The sequence below is a fragment of the Osmerus eperlanus genome, chromosome 14 (assembly GCF_963692335.1).
Source record: "Osmerus eperlanus chromosome 14, fOsmEpe2.1, whole genome shotgun sequence".
NCBI lineage: Eukaryota > Metazoa > Chordata > Actinopteri > Osmeriformes > Osmeridae > Osmerus > Osmerus eperlanus.
Window position 1 is genome coordinate 17,295,557 of NC_085031.1, and position 20,446 is coordinate 17,316,002.

At 43.8% G+C, this 20,446-nt stretch overlaps 2 protein-coding genes, 1 long non-coding RNA gene and 1 pseudogene across 7 annotated transcripts; 3 read left to right on the forward strand and 1 right to left on the reverse strand.

Annotated features, from left to right (window-relative positions):
• LOC134034374 (aerolysin-like protein) overlaps positions 1 to 20,446 on the forward strand; it is a 118,778-nt pseudogene that overhangs the window by 1,455 nt on the left and 96,877 nt on the right.
• On the forward strand, positions 6,203 to 9,000 carry LOC134034364 (natterin-4-like). Of its 2 annotated transcripts, none has more exons than XM_062478894.1 (2): positions 6,203 to 7,108; positions 7,291 to 8,118. In XM_062478894.1, the coding sequence occupies exons 1-2, from the start codon at positions 6,557 to 6,559 to the stop codon at positions 7,804 to 7,806; spliced, it is 1,068 nt and encodes a 355-aa protein (XP_062334878.1). In that variant the 5' UTR covers positions 6,203 to 6,556; the 3' UTR covers positions 7,807 to 8,118. The 2 variants fall into 2 exon arrangements, with proteins under 2 accessions (XP_062334878.1, XP_062334879.1); XM_062478895.1 differs by having other exon boundaries at positions 6,204 to 7,108; positions 7,291 to 9,000.
• On the reverse strand, positions 9,074 to 10,918 carry LOC134034398 (uncharacterized). The gene is made up of 3 exons (XR_009932227.1): positions 10,768 to 10,918; positions 9,777 to 9,838; positions 9,074 to 9,450 (listed from the first exon to the last, which is right to left on the reverse strand). It is a non-coding gene; the product is annotated as an uncharacterized LOC134034398 (long non-coding RNA).
• Positions 12,788 to 14,157, forward strand: LOC134034385 (uncharacterized). 4 transcript variants are annotated; one of them, XM_062478933.1, is made up of 3 exons: positions 12,788 to 13,264; positions 13,511 to 13,648; positions 13,902 to 14,157. In XM_062478933.1, exons 1-3 carry the CDS (start codon positions 12,835 to 12,837, stop codon positions 13,979 to 13,981), a joined length of 648 nt encoding a protein of 215 aa, XP_062334917.1. In that variant the 5' UTR covers positions 12,788 to 12,834; the 3' UTR covers positions 13,982 to 14,157. The 4 variants fall into 4 exon arrangements, with proteins under 4 accessions (XP_062334917.1, XP_062334918.1, XP_062334915.1 ...); XM_062478934.1 differs by having other exon boundaries at positions 13,905 to 14,157; XM_062478931.1 differs by having other exon boundaries at positions 13,511 to 14,157.

Here is a 20,446-nt window from a genome sequence, read left to right on the forward strand (position 1 = left end):
AGTTTAAACAATTCAATTTGGTTACACTTATGATTTTTTCTTATTCTTTGTATTTGTATTGTGGAACAAGGGAATTATTATGGAGACTTTAGTTGCATTATTAGCCAACTGTAAAAAGTAAATTTACAATCATGTTGACCATGTTGTCGAATCATCAGCCTTAGTTTTTCTGGGCATCGTATCGAAGAGTATCAGGTTACGTTTCATTTGAATAAAATAACAAAACACTTTAAATAATGATGATGTAATTTTCATATGTGAATGGATTTATAAATAATTACAGTAAAGATTACTCCAGCGTTTCCTGGAGTCGTGTTGGGTTGTTAATGGTATTTAATGGAATTAAAGGGAAACTTCTGGTGAAATTATAGTAATACATAGTAGTGTGTTCCAGTAGTTTTTTTTTACATTGTATCTATGTTTTTGATCTGACAGTACTTTTCTGTTTTTCAACACCACTGCTGCCAGAAGATTAGTTGTTCCAAGGTTTGGTTTTACACAGTGTACTGTTTGAAATGACAATGTGTAAAATGCTCAAGTCCGCTGTTGCAGGAGAACTCCTGAGGGGGTTATAGAAGGCATCTGTTACATTGTTACTTTATATGAAAGCTTGGTAGCAAGTGTCTGCTCTATGATTGAAAACATTAAGAGTGCTTGACAATATTGTTTTCTTGTTAGATCCTTATTGCCCCTCGTGTATCAGTTATAACAGTGTGCTGAGGTAACAGTTTCCGCAACATTAACCAAGTTAACCAACATTATCCTAAGTATTCTCCGATTCTGTTCTAATCATTTTGTAAAACATTCCATCAATAAAAATGAGCAATTCAGACGTATTTGTTGTATTTTCCTTCATGCTAAAATCCTATTCCAAAGGACACCAGGTTTGTGTTCCAACTCGATAAGCATTTAGTCTTGAAGAAATTAGACTGGTATAAGCTGCAGTGTCCTAGAAAACAGTTTATTAATGAGCAGGTATCACATTACAGCAGAGACACAGAACAACACCCAATGATGACGTCATGAACACAACTGCATTTCACATCATATCCAGTAAATTACAGTTGGGAAACACTTGTGCTGACAAGTTTTTATATGTAACCTGTAACCTTGGCCAGGGCTGACATGCACACGTTTGGATTCTTAATGTCTCTCTGATGGATGTTTGCTTTGAGCAAGACATGCATACATCATTTGACTAAATCGACTAACTAAGATGTGAAGACATGCATCTTTCTAGAAGAACTGTCCTACTTAGGGACAGCTTTGGCTGTGTCCACCACAGCTAAGGTTAGGCAGTGTGCACTGCAGTGGATGTAAAAGGCATGCTTTTTCTTTAATGCGTGCCTGGACGCCTGCATGCAGAGAGTGAGAAGCTGAGAGTGCACCACAGGGTCCATGTTGACAGGTAGCATGACGGAGCTTGTGTAACCCCATAGTGGCTGTTACGGTGGGATAAACAGAGTATGTGGAAAAGATGGAAGGGATCAGTTTGCTTTAGGCAAGACATACCACCTCTGTTGCCAAACTCCAACAAGGCCGCAGAGCAAAACATTGTACCTTTTACACATTCCAATCTGGCTTTCATTCCCATCGTAGTACAGAAATGGTGTCAAGGTTGTAAATGACTTTAAAATGAATGCTGACTCCAAAAAGCTCTCTGTCCTTTTCTGGATCTGAGATCAGCTTTTGACACATAGATCAGGATATTCTTATTAAAATACTGGAGAATTGTGTCGGTGTCTCTGGTCCTCAACTGGTTTAGGATTTATCTAACAAGCAGGGAATATTTTGACGTCTTTGGTGACCACATCAACAACAAAAACATGTGTATGTAACTCAGCTCTGTTTCTGCCAACAGCTCTATTGATTGTTTGGTCAATTGCGTTATTGATATTAATTAATTTTGAAAACCACATAAAAAATATAACTAGAACATCTTTGCATTCATTGCTGTAACACTCAGAGGGCTGTGTTGCAGTATCACAAACAGGCTGGACTGCTGTAACACTCAGAGGGCTGTGTTGCAGTATCACAAACAGGCTGGACTGCTGTAACACTCAGAGGGCTGTGTTGCAGTGTCACAAACAGGCTGGACTGCTGTAACACTCAGAGGGCTGTGTTGCAGTATCACAAACAGGCTGGACTGCTGTAACACTCAGAGGGCTGTGTTGCAGTATCACAAACAGTCTGGACTGCTGTAACCATAGATATATATAAACACTAGATGTCTCGTCCACGTTGCCGGACAACGGAGTCGAACGTTCGCACATGGCGGCCATCTTGCTACAGTCAACTCGCTCACCCATAACATTGTGTTGAATCTACATGTACTTTTTAAATGACCATAACTTGCTCAATTTTCAACCGATTTTGAAACGGTTTGGTTTGTTATCAATGTCAGAGATGTCGGTATGCCACTGCATACTTATGAATAATGATGTTATTTAAAAAAAAGTATGCAGTGGCATAACGACATCTCTGACGTTGACCGTTTCAAAATCGGTTGAAAATTGAGCAAGTTATGGTCATTTAAAAAGTACATGTAGCATCAACACAATGTTATGGGTGAGCGAGTTGACTGTAGCAAGATGTCCGCCATGTGCGGACGTTCTAGACTCCGCCGTAAGACATCTAGTGTTTATATATATCTATGGCTGTAACACTCAGAGAGCTGTGTTGCAGTATCACAAACAGGCTGGACTGCTGTAACACTCAAGAGAGCTGTGTTGCAGTATTACAATGCTCAGTTGTGTTCAACACTTCATTCCACAGGTCATCAAAAAGAGACTCATCCCTGTAGTCATTCAAAGTTTGGACTAAGGCTTCAGCTAAATCCACAGCCTTTGACAGGCCGAGTATGTGGAGAGGGGGGAAGTGATCAGTTTGCTTTAATCAAGACATACCTCTCTGTTGCCGCACCCAAACTGGCCTCAACACGCAGAAACAACAACAAAATAATTCTCACACGATGTGCCAATCTGTTGCTTCAATCACATCAAACGAATTCCATGTTTGTGTTTTTTTGCCCAAAATTATGCTAATTAATCTAGATTCAAGGCCTTTTCCCTCCTTGACTCAATACTTAGTGTCTACCCTAAATGACTCTATACTTAGTGTCTACCCTAAAAAGGGACTGGTGTTTTACTGGTGTAAAAGGGACCAGGCCGTGGCTGTGGCCGTAACATCCTGCTGTTCCAAGTAAAGGCATTTCACCCACTCATCAACACACCAGAGGCAGGCATTTCACCCACTCAACAACACACCAGAGGCAGGCATTTCACCCACTCATCAACACACCAGAGGCAGGCATTTCACCCACTCATCAACACACCAGAGGCAGGCATTTCACCCACTCATCAACACACCAGAGGCAGGCATTTCACCCACTCATCAACACACCAGAGGCAGGCATTTCACCCACTCATCAACACACCAGAGGCAGGCATTTCACCCACTCATCAACACACCAGAGGAAGGCATTTCACCCACTCATCAACACACCAGAGGCAGGCATTTCACCCTCTCATAAACACACCAGAGGCAGGCATTTCACCCACTCATCAACACACCAGAGGCAGGCATTTCACCCACTCATCAACACACCAGAGGCAGGCATTTCACCCACTCATCAACACACCAGAGGCAGGCATTTCACCCACTCATCAACACACCAGAGGCAGGCATTTCACCCACTCATCAACACACCAGTGTAAAAAGTCTATTTCGTCGAAGGGAGGAAATGCCACAAATATGAAGAAGCATTTGAACACACAGCATGGAATTAAGTTACTGGAATGTCATGTGTTCGATGCATGCAGAAGCGCAGCTATTGTTCACGCTTCATCTCTAACTATCCAAGGTAGCTAAACTCCTCAAAAGTGATCACAACCACTTGTCACTGTGTGAAGCAATTTGCCTTTATTGTGTGTAGTCCATCAAGTTATCTTCTGTCCCGTCGTTTGAAGCATACATTTTTGCTCCGACATTCGTCTCCCATTATTGATCACTTCACGTTAATTATCGGAGGGCGTGTGTTATCAGCAAACATTTGTGTTGTCGTGTTAACCCAATGTTAAACTGAGCGACACTGTCATATTATATGATTTGACCTTGGCTGAAAATGGATCTAGAAAAAAATTTATCTGAAAATAGATTCTATAGCTAAGCTAGCGTAGCTATAACTGACATAGCTATAGAATCTTCCATTTTCAGCCAAGGTCAAATAGAAGTGTAGAAGAAGAGCAACGACAAAATGTAAATGTGTATGTATACATACTGTATATGGTGTGCAGCATTATAGAAAATTATATAAAAGAAAATTAATGTAAATAAACCCGTTTGTGCTCTTTCCCCCCCTTGCCCAATAAGAATCGATAAGAGAATCGATAAGGAATCAAATCGATAATCAGGAATTGATAAGAAATCAGAATTGTTCAAATCTTATCAATACTCATCCCTACCTGTCACACAAATCAATCAAATTAACTGGTAGGATACTGTATGCTGATCATACATTTTTAACCAGGCTAGTGGACCTGAGGTTAAATCAGGACGTTAAATGTAAACAACTCTAGGAACCAACAGTGGACCAGTATTCACACCTATTTATTTATCGGTATATCGGTTTGCTTTAATCAAGACATACCTCTCTCTTGCCGCACCCAAACAGGCCTCAACACGCAGCAACAACAACAAAATAATTCTCACACGATGTGCCAATCTGTTGCTTCAATCACATCAAACGATGCTACGTTGCTAGCTAAAAAAGTGAGTCAGTCCGTTTTTTAGTTTTTTTTTGCCCTGACTGCAAAAAGGAAGATTATATATATATAAGCTAAAATATTTCTCAAAACTGGACTTTCAATCAAAACTGGAAGTGATAAATCATGGAAGACCGATGCCGGAGCTAAAAGATTTGCTTCAAACGACGCGAAAGAAGTAAAAAAAAAATATATAAAACCAGATAAGAAAAAAGGTTATTTTAAAGAATAAAACAACATTTGTCTTTTTGTTATGGACTGTATATACATTTACATTACATTTAGTCATTTAGCAGACGCTCTTATCCAGAGCGACTTACAGTAAGTACAGGGTCATTCCCCCGAGGCAAGTAAGGTGAAGTGCCTTGCCCAAGGACACAACGTCATTGGCACAGCCAGAATCGAACCGGCAACCTTCTGATTACTAGCCCGATTACCTAACCGGTCGGCCGGAGTCAGGTGTACTGCCATTTGTATTGAATGAGTATGAATTGTCGAATTGTGATGGCAAATTAAGAACACGGAGGGTGCAGAGCAAATGCGCTCTCTCTGAGCCGCTATAAGTTTAACATTTACATTTAGCAGACGCTTTTATCCAAAGCGACTTCCAAGAGAGAGCTTTACAAAAGAGCATAGGTCACTTATCATAACAACGAGATAGCCCCAAACATTGCGAGCAGCCAAAACATGAAGCATACATGGTGGAAAACCAAATAAGTGCCCGGTCCCAACACAAGCTCTTCTCCTGTCTGGCCCCCCAGTGGTGGAACCAACTCCCCACATCCATCAGAGACACTGACTGTCTCCCCACCTTCAAGAAAAGGCTCAAGACGCACTTGTTCCGGGTATACAACGGTACTTAGGAATGGTTTGATGGACCCCATGTTAGTTTCCTCAAGGATCACAATGACTCTTGCTTAGAGCCTTGCTGCTCTTGTTGTGGTTAGTGGTAACTGATTTAAATTGTTGAAATATTTTTTACTGTTGCTTGCTTTTCTACAGGTACACTTGCACTTATAGCGATTCATGTTGTTTAATTGTAACTTGTTTAACTACATGCGCTTGTGGTTCTTCCCTTTGGCACTTATTTTGGTTGTTCACAATATGTGCTTCATGTTTTGGCTACCCGCAATGTTTTTTGGGGCTATCTTGTTGTTATCAGTGACCTATGCACTTTGTAAAGCTCTCTCTTGGAAGTCGCTTTGGGTAAAAGCGTCTGCTAAATGAATAAATGTACCAGGAACTAGAGAGGAGGGACAGGAGAGAGGACGTCCAGAGGGACAGGGACATGAGAGGATGTCCAGAGGGACAGGGACTGCTCACCTCCTGCCCTGCCTTCAGCCCTGCCTCCAGCCCTGCCCTGCCTCCAGCCCTGCCCTGCCTCCAGCCCTGCCCTGCCTCCAGCCCTGCCTCCAGCCCTGCCCTGCCTCCAGCCCTGCCCTGCCTCCAGCCCTGCCTCCAGCCCTGCCCTGCCTCCAGCCCTGCCTCCAGCCCTGCCTCCAGCCCTGCCCTGCCTCCAGCCCTGCCCTGCCTCCAGCCTGGATAGAGACACAGGGACAGACACACAGAGACATGGATACATGCTTTGATGAGAAAAACAAGCTTGAAATATTATCCTAACACGTATCCTAATAACAATGTGGATAGCCTGTCAACAAATCGATCAAAATAATAGACAGTAAATACTGTCTGACGATCCATAATGTTTAACCAGGCTAGTGTATCTGAGGTTCAATAAGGACAGTAAGTGTAAACAACTCTAGGAACCAACCAGGGTACACTGTTCACAGACTATGTGTTTTTCAGTATATCATTTACAAGGCAATGTCCTAAAATGCCATAAAAGTGACAGTCTCTCTGGAGAGAAACAGACATTTATCAGAGAAATGAAGAAACTAAACATGAACCTGCCAGCCTTGTTCATCTGTGCTTTTCTGCTGCAGAGCATCCTTGCTGAGGACGATGATGGGTACCCGAAGCTTTCCAACGAGACTGTTACTCAAATTGTCACCAAGACAGTGGTGACCACGGTAGAAGCAACACAGCCTCCCCTGTTGATGGGTCAAAGCCCAGTTCCTCCTCGCTTCCATTACCCTAAGGGTGACATGTCCCTGAATAGGGTGGAATGGTCTGGCTCTCTGCCTCAGATGGCTGTGAAGGTCAACATCAATGGAACAGGAGAAGAGAACTACATCTGTGTTCCTTGTACTGGCTGCAACATGACCACTGGCTTCTACAACCCCTCCAAAGGCCCGTTCTGCTTTCACACCTGCGATGGGAAGGAGGAAAAATCCTTAGAGTTTGACATACTGGTTGAGAAAAAAATTGAAATGTTAGACATGAAGGTGAGTGAGGTGAGTGTGTGTGAGCATGTGTATATGTGTGTGAGTAAATTAGGTTAATGAGGTGAGTGAGAGACTGTGAGTGAGAGTGGGGAAGTGAGTGTGCGTTTGTGTGAGAGTATGTATGAGTGAAGAAACTAAACATGACCCTTCCAGCCTTGGTCATCTGTGCTTTTCTGCTGCAGAGCATCCTTGCTGAGGACGATGATGGGTCCCTGAAGCTTTCTGAAGTCAACCCGACAGGGGAGACCACGGTAGTAGCCAGGGGAAGGTCTCGAAGCTCAAGAAGTCCTCGCTTCTATTGCGAGTTTATGAAATGGGTGGAATGGTCTGTCTCTCTGCCTCAGGGGGCTGTGAAGGTACACATACCTGGAATAGGACGAGAGGACTACATCTGTGCACCCAATAAGTATGGAGGTGTTTGGTTCAGTGGCTACTACAACCCTTCCTTAGGCCCATTCTGCTTTGCCTCCTACCAAGGACAAGGCAAAATATATTATACAGAGTTTGACATACTGGTCAATGAGGACAACCTGGAGCTTTTGGAGTGGAAGGCTTTCAAAAATGATGTTAAGAACGGGGTCCCTTCAAGTACAGCTACAAATTCTGAATTTATTGGAAAAAATCTATTTGGTATTGGGACAATCCATTATTTCTTTAGTTCCTCTTCCAAAACTTGGGAAGACAAACATGGAAAATAACATGAGTCGTCACAAGTATTGGAGAAAGATTTTTTCCAGTATGGGAAAAGAAGCTCTCACGACAATTTTGAAATGCTGACATGCCAAGCAGGCGAATCTAAGGTGAGGATCTATAACATTGAGTACCACATTGATGATCTGGCAATGCTTTCCCAACAACCGACCATGTTAAATCAGATGAAAGTGGAGAACCATAACTGCAGAGACATAGAACAGGAGGTGAAACTGGAGGGGAGCACAGAGAGACAGAGTTCCTGGGAGACGAGCATCTCCAACAGCCTGACTCTCTCTGCCTCCATAGAGGTTACGGTACCGTTCGTCTCCGTCTCTGCAGGAGTGGAGTACTCAAACTCCCAAACCGTCACCAACGGCAACTCTCTCACTGAGACCGTCTCTCACTCTCTCACCGTGAAAGTCATTGTCCCTCCCAACCACTCCTGTGTGGTGAAGATGGCAGGGAAGACGAACAAGTTCGACATCCCGTACAAAGCTCAACTCTCCAGGGAGTTTACCAACGGGAGAGTCCATACCACCCCAGTGTCTGGGACGTACAAAGGTGTCCAGGTGGGGGAGATGCATGCTGTGGCAGAGCGCTGTGTTCCCATCCCCAACGCCAAGCCCTGCCCTGACAAACTGACAGATATATCTCACCCTAAATCTGATGTTTAGCAAACTAACAGTCACATGAAATACCGTATGCTTATGACCTCTGATTTTCCCTGACTACTTCTGATTGATGACTACTCTTGTTTAATTGTGTTTTTAGAGAACAAATACATACACAGCACAGGGCTGACCAACCTTGATAATAAAGTATAATAAAATAGTAGAATGAAAGTAAACGTACAACTTATTTATACATTTATAATATTTCTTTCTATTTGGTAGTATACTTAAACGTTTTAAGTTTTAAATAAGCAATTTTCTAAATGTATATCTTAAAAGTACATACAAGTAAACTAAGTTTATTTCCTGAAAGTATAACAAAAGTAAACTAAAAGTGTACTATTTCACTTACAGTAGTCTATACTTGAATAAACAGTGTGTTTATTCTCGTTGTTGTACAGAAAAAAAAGAACAAACCGATCACAATCTATAAAAAGAATCCAAAACATTGCTTAAGGTATTAAAAAAAACTCTTAAAATATGACTTGTCAAAATAGGATCTTTGACTATAAACAGTCATACAGACAATTCCACAAAAATATAATTGAACTCCATATTGGGGCCAGTATTTCTTTAGACAACACATTTAAATGTAATAATTGTGTCATTTATTGTAACAGGTGTAGCTGATCATAACACTGTATTCTTACACTTATATTTATACACACTATAAAAAGTAATTGTACGAATTCTTATTGACTCAGTCATTTGGATCAAAAAAAGCAATGTATATCTCAATAAGCCAACTAGTTTTTTTGTAAACATTTCAAATCAAACATTTCAACAAATCGTTTTATGTTTCCTCCCACTCCCCCTTGTGGCCATGTGTGGTGCTGCACGTACAGCGTCCTCTCCTCACACCAAACTAGTCTTGATGGCTGAGTAGGTACTGAAGTCAGAGCTCTGAGTCCTCTTCTTCTGTGGTCTCCTCTGTCCCCGGGGGAAATCCAGCGCAGCGTAACACTGGTCTCCTTCCTGCTGGGGTCAGAGGTCACTCATGACAGTTCAGTAGAATGTCTTATTACTTTGACTGTCAGTGGGAGAGCTTGTATTTTACTGCCTTGAGTATGACATGATTACCCAATGAGGGGACTACACATCACCATGGCTACATGTTATTAAACTACAATAACCGTGAATATAGCATGCTAGTCAAACCTGTAGAATACACATTACTATGGCTACATTTGATTAAATTAAAATAACCATGGATATAGTAGGCTAGTCAAACCTGTACAGTACACATCACTATGGCTACATTTTATTAAACTACAATACCCATGAAGGTTAGGGGGATATCCTACCTGCACTCTGCTCTCTCTCCTCCTGGTGTCAGTCCTGCGATCTCCTTGAGGTTCCTTTGAAGCTGCAGAGAAGATTCATCAGCATTAGTCAAAGTGAACTGTATAAATAAGGAGAATGATCTGACAAATGATGATGAACTTTTCAAATTCAAGTATATGTGTTCTAGGGTATATACGTTTTAGGAAATCAGTTGGTAGTCAGAGTGAGTCCTTTTGAATTTGTATGTGAGGAAGAAGTGAGAGAATGTGAGAATAGCAACAGAATGAGAAGGAAGTGAGAGAATGTGAGACAGAGAAAAGGAGTGCAGACAGTGAGAGAGGAGGAGAGACCAGACAGAGAAAAGGAGTGCGGGCAGTGAGAGAGGAGGAGAGACCAGACAGAGAAAAGGAGTGCAGGCAGTGAGAGAGGAGGAGAGACCAGACAGAGAAAAGGAGTGCGGGCAGTGAGAGAGGAGGAGAGACCAGACAGAGAAAAGGAGTGCAGGCAGTGAGAGAGGAGGAGAGACCAGACAGAGTAAAGGAGTGCAGGCAGTGAGAGAGGAGGAGAGACCAGACAGAGTAAAGGAGTGCAGGCAGTGAGAGAGGAGGAGAGACCAGACAGAGAAAAGGAGTGCAGGCAGTGAGAGAGGAGGAGAGACCAGACAGAGAAAAGGAGTGCAGGCAGTGAGAGAGGAGGAGAGACCAGACAGAGTAAAGGAGTGCAGGCAGTGAGAGAGGAGGAGAGACCAGACAGAGTAAAGGAGTGCAGGCAGTGAGAGAGGAGGAGAGACCAGACAGAGTAAAGGAGTGCAGGCAGTGAGAGAGGAGGAGAGACCAGACAGAGTAAAGGAGTGCAGGCAGTGAGAGAGGAGGAGAGACCCGACAGAGTAAAGGAGTGCAGGCAGTGAGAGAGGAGGAGAGACCAGACAGAGAAAAGGAGTGCAGGCAGTGAGAGAGGAGGAGAGACCAGACAGAGTAAAGGAGTGCGGGCAGTGAGAGAGGATGAGAGTACCGGTCGTCCTGCAGCAGTAGTGGTAGACCAGGATGGAGGAGAGGATGGAGGAGAGGACAGCACAGCCAGGACACAGAGTGAGCAGCAGGATCCAGTACAGATCCTTCTCTGGATCAGGATGGCAGGCTGGCTCTGAAGGACCCGGCTCAGGAACTAAGACGGTGGAAGCAGAGAACAAGAACATCACGTACACACGTTATTGCTTCTGTTCTCAATCTGAGGAACCTCATTTACTCAATCTGGAATAAATGTACAAAGAGACATTCTCACCAAATGAAAGACTGGTTATATCTCCATACAGATAGATCATCTCCTCTTTTATCTTGTCTGTGTCTAACACCTTCCTCTCCACAGTCCCACAGTAGTAGAGTCCCAGGTCAGACTCAGTCACGTTCTCAATCAGGAGATCATAGGTGTTGTTAGACTTGTTCCACACCAGAGTAAAACCAGGGAAGGGGTTCTGAAGTTTGTCATATTGGATGTTTTGTTTGTCATTATATGTGGACATGACCAGAGTAGGCTGGTTCCTATGAGAGCAGTTCCTGTACCACACTACGTACACCCCAGTTGATGCTCTGCAGTCACAGTGGAGAGTAACGTTGTCTCCTGGTGTGACTCTCTGCTCCACCTGGGCTCCAGAGACCCCTGTCTCTCCGCAGGAAGCAGCACCTGCAGAGGAACAGGAAGTGTTTGGAACAGAGTCTTTATGAAACATATTTATGAACAACGTTACTGTAATTCATAATTAATAATCATAATTCATATCTATATGACAGGACTTGACGTTCCTTGTTTTCAGATGATCTCTCAATAATGACTAAAACAAGCTACTTTGATCGAGGAAGTGGTCCTGAGTTTACTTACAGAAGAGTGCAGTCAGAGCGACACACAGACACAGCCTGTCCATCTCCAGGTCTGACGCTGACTGACAGAGAAGCAGGTCTTTGACGCATGTTTCCGTTACGATGTGCCCATCCACAGCACCATTAAAGGACATACGTGCAGCGATTGGTTAGCTGCAATAGAAACATCTCAGTGGCCTTTTTTTCTTTGAAGGTTTTGAGACATCCGGGTGTGAACAGCTCTCATAGCAAGCGTCAACGGAAAGTTTAGTTTGAGGTTATTCTGTCTCAACAACAGGGTCCATGCGACCACTATCAGTGTATCATGACGCCACCACCACCCCAACAACTACAAGACGTAGAACACACTTTGCTGATGTAATCCTTGTATTGTTTAAACCATTTCAAGGTAGGATCGTGGTATGTGGGATCTGTGGACAGAAAATAAATTAAATACAAAATTAAATGTTGTTGATTGCAGGTGATTATGTTGGTATTGTTGTTGTTTACAGGTGAGTGTGTTCTTGATTTATTTTACTGTAGCACCATTGTAAAGCAATTGAGCTCTGGAAAGGCGCTATAAAAATGTAACATATTATTATTATTATTACCCTGCAATATGACAAATTATATTTCAATATTATTCAGTATCAGTCAATATTTCATCGGAACAAATTAACACAATATTTCATCAGGAAAGAGTATTCTGAGAGTTGTTGTCTGAGGCTAGTGAAGGGCAACCTGTGTGTGTCAGTTTAGGGAGGTCTTGTTGTGGGTACACTGATAGTGGTCGCATGGACCCTGTTGTTGAGACAGAATAACCTCAAACTAAACTTTCCGTTGACGCTTGCTATGAGAGCTGTTCACACCCGGATGTCTCAAAACCTTCAAAGAAAAAAAGGCCACTGAGATGTTTCCATTGCAGCTAACCAATCGCTGCACGTATGTCCTTTAATGGTGCTGTGGATGGGCACATCGTAACGGAAACATGCGTCAAAGACCTGCTTCTCTGTCAGTCAGCGTCAGACCTGGAGATGGACAGGCTGTGTCTGTGTGTCACTCTGACTGCACTCTTCTGTAAGTAAACTCAGGACCACTTCCTCGATCAAAGTAGCTTGTTTTAGTCATTATCGAGAGATCATCTGAAAACAAGGAACGTCTAGTCCTGTCATATAGATTGAATTATGATTATTACTTATGAATTACAGTAACGTTGTTCATAAATATGTTTCATCAAGACTTTGTTCCAAACACTTCCTGTTCCTCTCCAGGTGCTGCTTCCTGTGGAGAGACAGGGGTCTCTGGAGCCCAGGTGGAGCAGAGAGTCAAGCCAGGAGAAGACGTTACTCTCCACTGTGACTGCAGAGTATCAACTGGGGTGTACGTAGTGTGGTACAGGAACTGCTCTCATAGGAACCAGCCTACTCTGGTCATGTCCACATATAATGACAAACAAAACATCCAATATGCCAAACTTCCGAACCCCTTCCCTGGTTTTACTCTGGTGTGGAACAAGTCTAACAACACCTATGATCTCCTGATTGAGAACGTGACTGAGTCTGACCTGGGACTCTACTACTGTGGGACTGTGGAGAGGAAGGTAGTCGACAGGGATATCTATCTTTATGGAGATATAACCATCAGTCTTTCATTTGGTGAGAACATCTCTTTGTACATTTATTCCAGAATGTTAAACAACAGATAAGACTAAATGAGATTCCTCAGAATAACTTAAAATAATCTATCTTTTCGGAAATGACACCATCAGGATTTCGTTTGGTACAAAAGTGTTTCTCTGCTATTCCCTGCAACAACTTGTCATCTGCTTCGTTAAGGAGAAATGTGAACATCCAGTTCAGAGGCAGATAGATGAAACATGCCCTGTCCTCCCTCCTGTGTAGCAGAGCCCCCAGACCCTGTCTGCCCGGTGTGTCCAGACCCTGACGGGGACTGTGGTCTGAGCTGGGTCCTGGTGCTTCTGTCCAGAGCTCTGGCTGCCCTCCTCCTCCCATGTGCCTACTGGGTCGGATCCATGCAAGGTGGTTCACAGCACACCTGCACACCCACCTGCTCGATTGTTAACCCCTGGATAGATGTCATACTGTCAGATTACTGTGTGGCTAACTGATTGGTGGAGTGAATCTCTGAACAGAAACCTGTTACTTTGTACAGAGACCATGTTATCTACCAGAACTATTTACAACAAATAATCTTGTTTGATTTTGTACTGCAGCTCTTCCCTGTAATCATAGCAGGATGTTGTATGTGGTGATAGTTGTTTGTTGTTAAAAGCAGGATCATGGAGGAAGAGGGAGGAGGTCCAGAAGAGGAGAGACCAGACTGACCAGTCTTTCTCCATGTCTCTCCAATGATCTCTCCATCTGTGTGGTCACCACGACAACCACGACGAGACCATGACATGGTTTACAGTTTTTTTAGGGGAAGTGTCTAACTTCAAATGTCGCTTAATCCTTTTTGTTGCAAAATGTCTTTTTGTGTAGAGGATGCATTTTGTTATCATGCTTCTGTGCTTTGTAATAAACACCTGAAAATATGTTGTGCTGAATTGTCTTGATTTGACCCTTACAGAAGGAGTAAATACCTTAATTTAAGCACCTTGAGCTACAATTCTTGTATGAAATGTGCTATATAAAGAAAGTCTTACTTACTTACTAATGTGGTTTCAACCAGCTACTCTGAACATCCCCGTCTTAAGAAGCTGTTGTGGTTTGTGCTCAGAGCTCCTTGTTACCAGAGGAAGCTCTGCCCCTGTGTTCTAGAACACAAGTGGTTAGAGGACTTTGATCTGCTGTCAGACTGCAAAGAACAATGTAGTTTAAAATAGATCAAATAAAATCAAACTTTGTTTCCAAATAATAACTAACATCACAAAAGTTACAAAAACTATATACATATAAAGGATTTTAGTGTAGAATTCCTTTCTTATAGAAAATTACATTGATCCACTTTCATATACAATCATAGGTAAATGCACAAATGCTTTTTAACTATAGAACAAGAATTCTGGAACTGAAATAGCATTAGAAGGCTTTCCATACTTTTGAGGCATGAGCAATTAGGAAATAGCTCTTACTACCCAGGAACAAAAACGGTGTTACCTAAAAAAACAGTAAACCATGTTGTGGTGTCGTCGTGGTTGTCGTGGTGACCACACAGCTGGAGAGATCCCAGGAGAGATAAGGAGAAAGACTGGTCAGTCTGGTCTCTCCTCCTCCGGACCTCCTCCCTCCTCCTCCTCCATGATCCTGCTTTTAACAACAAACAACAATTGTTATGTTAGTGACTGAATGCTGCCCCCTATAGGCTGGGAGAGTTCATGAGTTCTACGATGTAGTGATGAACACGTTACAGTAAAGCTCCAGTCATCTGTATCAACCTGGTGTTGTCTCTTCCTACTTTACTGATAGTATCTACACCTAATAACACAACAACAATCACCACATACAACATCCTGCTATGATGACAGGGAAGAGTTGCAGTACAAAATGAAGGATTTCTGTCAAGATTTACAGTCAAAACAAGACTTTTGCAAAGAGTTTTGGAAGATAAATGGTAGGTTTTACGCTCTTAATAAAACCAGGTTTTGAAGATACAAATCTATATTTTGCGTTATCCAGTTGCACATTTTTTGCAAGTGTAAAAAAGTGGACTTGCGAATTTTGCTAGGCTGGCTAGGGGCCTGCATGGTTCCCTTCCGCTAGGCTGGCTAGGGGCCTGCATGGTCCCCTTCCGCTAGGCTGGCTAGGGGCCTGCATGGTCCCCTTCCGCTAGGCTGGCTACGGGCCTGCATGGTCCCCTTCCGCTAGGCTGGCTACGGGCCTGCATGGTCCCCTTCCGCTAGGCTGGCTAGGGGCCTGCATTGTCCCCTTCCGCTAGGCTGGCTAGGGGCCTGCATGGTCCCCTTCCGCTAGGCTGGCTAGGGGCCTGCATGGTTCCCTTCCGCTAGGCTGGCTACGGGCCTGCATGGTCCCCTTCCGCTAGGCTGGCTAGGGGCCTGCATGGTCCCCTTCCGCTAGGCTGGCTAGGGGCCTGCATGGTCCCCTTCCGCTAGGCTGGCTAGGGGCCTGCATGGTCCCCTTCCGCTAGGCTGGCTAGGGGCCTGCATGGTTCCCTTCCGCTAGGCTGGCTAGGGGCCTGCATGGTTCCCTTCCGCTAGGCTGGCTAGGGGCCTGCATGGTTCCCTTCCGCTAGGCTGGCTAGGGGCCTGCATGGTCCCCTTCCGCTAGGCTGGCTAGGGGCCTGCATGGTCCCACTGAGCATCTGCGGGACCGTCAAGTCCGATCCTAGACGGCTCCACTTCGGATTTTACAGGGCTTGAAGGATCTGCTGCTAATGTTTTGGAGCCGGATACCACGAGACACCTCCTCTTACAGAGTCTATCCCTCGGTGGGTCAAAGCTGCTTTAACGGCACACTTATTAACTGGTAGGATACTGTATTCCAATCATATATTTTTAACCAGGCTAGTGTTTCTGAGGTGGAATCTCAGTCCCTAGCACATATTAGAACCAAATCACGTATTAAAGATCATAATTTCTGAGAAGCAGAACTGGGTGTTTTTACCTCTGGAGAACAAATACACACCCAGTCCAACCTGTCCAGCAATCAAATAACAGCCTTTCTGTCGTATTAAAACAGCTTTTCTTTTCTGTTTTTATATAACAAACAAAAACCATATATGAGTATGAAAAACTACATCCTCATCCAATGCGTTGAGCTAGGTTGTGAAGCTCCTCACAGAGTTATGTATAAAATATTATTCATAAAAGTTATCCATAACATTGCCTAAGGTAAAGCAAAGTTTTTTAATAGGACTTGTCAAAATAGGATCTTTGACTATAAACAGTCATTCAGACAGTTCCACAAAAATATAATTGAACTCCATATTGGGGCCAGTATTTCTTTAAACACATTTAAATAATAATAATTTCATTTATTGTAACAGGTGTAGCTGATCATAACACTTTTCTTTAACCACTTAAAAATACACACTATAAAAAGTAATTGTACAAATTCTTATTAACTACGTGTTGTGGATCCAAAAAGTGTTGTATATCAAAATAAGCTAACCAGTTTTGTTGAAAACATTTCAAATCAAACATTTCAACAAATCTTTATATGTTCCCTCCCACTCTCCCTTGTGGTCATGTGTGGTGCTGCACGTACAGCATCCTCTCCTCACACCCCACTAGTCTTGATGGCTGAGTAGGTACTGAAGTCAGAGCTCTGAGTCCTCCTCTTCTTCTGTGGTCTCCTCTGTCCCTGGGGGAAATCCAGCGCAGCGTAACACTGGTCTCCTTCCTGCTGGGGTCAGAGGTCACTCATGACAGTTCAGTAGAATGTCTTATTACTTTGACTGTCAGTGGGAGAGCTTGTATTTTACTGCCTTGAGTATGACATGATTACCTAATGAGGGGACTACACATCACCATGGCTACATTTAATTAATCTACAATACCCATGAATATAACATGCTAGTCAAACCTGTAGAATACACATTACTATGGCTACATTATATTAAACTACAATACCCATGAAGCTTAGGGGGATATCCTACCTGCACTCTGCTCTCTCTCCTCCTGGTGTCAGTCCTGCAATCTCCTTGAGGTTCCTTTGAAGCTGCAGAGAAGATTAAATAGACTCAATAGAATCATTAAGAGTTGATTGGATCTGGTGTTGCTGCTGGGTCAACCGTCCCGAATTGTCCGGGACATCCCGAATCATGGGTGATTTTGATTTGTCCCGTCAGGGACAGCTCCAGTCCCGTATTCCAATCACAGCCTCGCCGGACAATAATAGGCTACTGTAAACGCGCCAAAACTCGCGCCAAACGTATATGGGACAAGGTTGTTGCTTGTTGGTGACAGTGTGTGTGAACTGGCCACTGGTGAGGTGAGCGTTTTCGTGTGTAACTTGTAATAATTGTCTTGACTATTACTATGAACAATACATCCAAGCGAGTACAGTAGTGGTTTGCCCAAATTACACTGAAATTAGTAGGTTTATGGTATGGCTAATGAAACCTTGCAATTTCCATTATTGTTGGTCAGCTGTTGGCGCGCGCACCTGGAAGAAAGTGTCCCCCATTTGGGGTTGAGAAAGTTGGCAACCCTAATAGTAGTAACATTATGAGTTGATTAGATGTGGTAATGAGTGTCAAAGGCGTAGGTTTGGTTTGAACATTGGTGGGGACACAGTTTTACCAAATCCTTAACAAATCATTTTACAAGTTTGCAGGTAGGCTACTAGCTAGCATAGCTTCGACTGCAACTACGGCATAGTCTCCATTCAAGACAAATGAATGTCCGATAGCTAGCAAGCAGACAATTCCGTATAGTTGTGTTCCACAGTTAGCAAAGGCTCGTTAACTTTAGAAATACTATACATTTTCAACAATAATATACAGGAGTGTAATATAATTCGATGTTATCGTTTGTTATTCACTCAATGTTAACGTATACCTTACAGGAGAAGCTGCCAAAAAGCCAATCATTAAATCTCTTCTCACAGTCCCGCTTTGACGCTCACCTGACCACTGTTGGCTGACAGGCTGGTACACATTGTGATCAGCGTTTTCCTGCCAATCAGGAGTAACGCTGACCTTGAGAGATTTAACCAATTGTGAAGAAGAACATGTTAAAAGAATGAACAAAAATATGTTAAGCCTCGCAATTATTGGCGGGGACAATTACATGTTTCCTAACATCGGTGGGGACGTGTCCCTACCGTCCCACCCTAAATTTACGCCTATGGTGAGTGTTGCTGCTGGGTCGTACGTGGTGTGGCTGAGCTCCTTCTTCAGGTCCTCTGGAAGTTCCTCTCCCTCAGCGCCGCCACGCTCTCCTGCATCTGCTCCCGTGCCACCTCACTCTCCATCTGCAGGACCTAGAGAGGAGGGACAGGAGAGAGGATGTCCATAGGGACAGGGACATGAGAGGATGTCCAGAGGGACAGGGACATGAGAGGATGTCCATAGAGGGACAGGGACATGAGAGGATGTCCAGAGGGACAGGGACATGAGAGGATGTGCAAAGAGGGACAGGGACATGAGAGGATGTCCAGACGGACAGGGACATGAGACGATGTCCATAGAGGGACAGGGACATGAGAGGATGTCCAGACGGACAGGGACATGAGACGATGTCCATAGAGGGACAGGGACATGAGGACGTCCAGAGGGACAGGGACATGAGAGGATGTCCATAGAGGGACAGGGACATGAGAGGATGTCCATAGAGGGACAGTGACATGAGAGGATGTCCAGACGGACAGGGACATGAGACGATGTCCATAGAGGGACAGGGACATGAGAGGATGTCCATAGAGGGACAGGGACATGAGGACGTCCAGAGGGACAGGGACATGAGAGGATGTCCATAGAGGGACAGGGACATGAGAGGATGTCCAGACGGACTGCTCACCTCCACCTCCTGCCCTGCCTTCAGCCCTGCCTCCAGAAATTCCCTGCCTCCAGCCCTGCCTCCAGCCTTAACTCCAGCCTGGACAGAGACACAGACACATGGATACCAGTAGAGAACCATGACTCTTAAACCTTGGCCCTCTGACCCCAATTACTCGTCAGAAGAAAACACGATACAGCGCGCACACAGCATTAGGCCTACTGTGTTGGTCAGTACGCACTATTTGATCCAGCCCTTGCTGCACTCTTTACGGTAATTGTGCATAATGACGTTGCGTTGGTACATTTAGCCTCCAGATTGACCAGTCATTCTGCACAACACTAACATATAGGCTAGGCTAGGGCTACAAAACGGTGGCACGGCGGCCGGAAGAAAATCAATTGGCACGGCGGCCGAAAGGTTTTTAAATAACGTGGCCTACCTTTGATGATCTTTACTTGAAAACGAAGTCCATTCTTATGTCTTTTTGGATGAATTGGTTGATGGCTGGGTCATCAAAGCAGAATTGTCAAGAGAGGAGGCATGATATCTTGATTGTTGTTGGACAGCTTTGGTGGGACTTGGTGGTGGTGGTGTGTGTGTGTGTGTGTGTGTGGGGGGGGGCATTTGAGTTTGTGTGCTTGTTTGTGTGTGTGATATAGAAAGATAGAGAAACAGTAAAGAATTGATTTTACAAAAGCACATATCTACTTTCTTTGAGGTACAAAACACAGAGTATGGTGAACTTGAGATAACCTGACAAAGTTTGCTAAGGAAACTTTGAGAACAGGTCAGATGAATAGGGAATAAAGAAACAACGACACAGCTTTCTCTGTTATTACATCCGTTGCATCAGATGCACAAAGCAGTAGAGAACCGTGACTCTTAAACCTTGGCCCTCTGACCCCAATTACTCGTCAGAAAAAAACACGATACAGGCGCACACAGCATTAGGCCTACATGAAATTGTGTTGGTCAGTACGCACTATTTGAGCCAGCCCTTGCTGCACTCTTTACGGTAATTGTGCATAATGACGTTGCGTTGGTATATATTGACCAGTCATTCTGCACAACACTATAACATATAGGCTAGGCTAGGGCTACAAAACAGTGGCACGGCGGCCGGAAGAAAATCAGTTGGCACGGCGGCCGAAAGGTTTTTAAATAACATGGCCTACCTTTGATGATCTTTACTTGAAAACGAAGTCCATTCTTATGTCTTTTTGGATGAATTGGTTGATGGCTGGGTCATCAAAGCAGAATTGTCAAGAGAGGAGGCATGATATCTTGATTGTTGTTGGACAGCTTTGGTGGGACTTGGTGGTGGTGGTGTGTGTGTGTGTGTGTGTGTGTGTGTGGGGGGGGGGGGCATTTGAGTTTGTGTGCTTGTTTGTGTGTGTGAGATAGAAAGATAGAG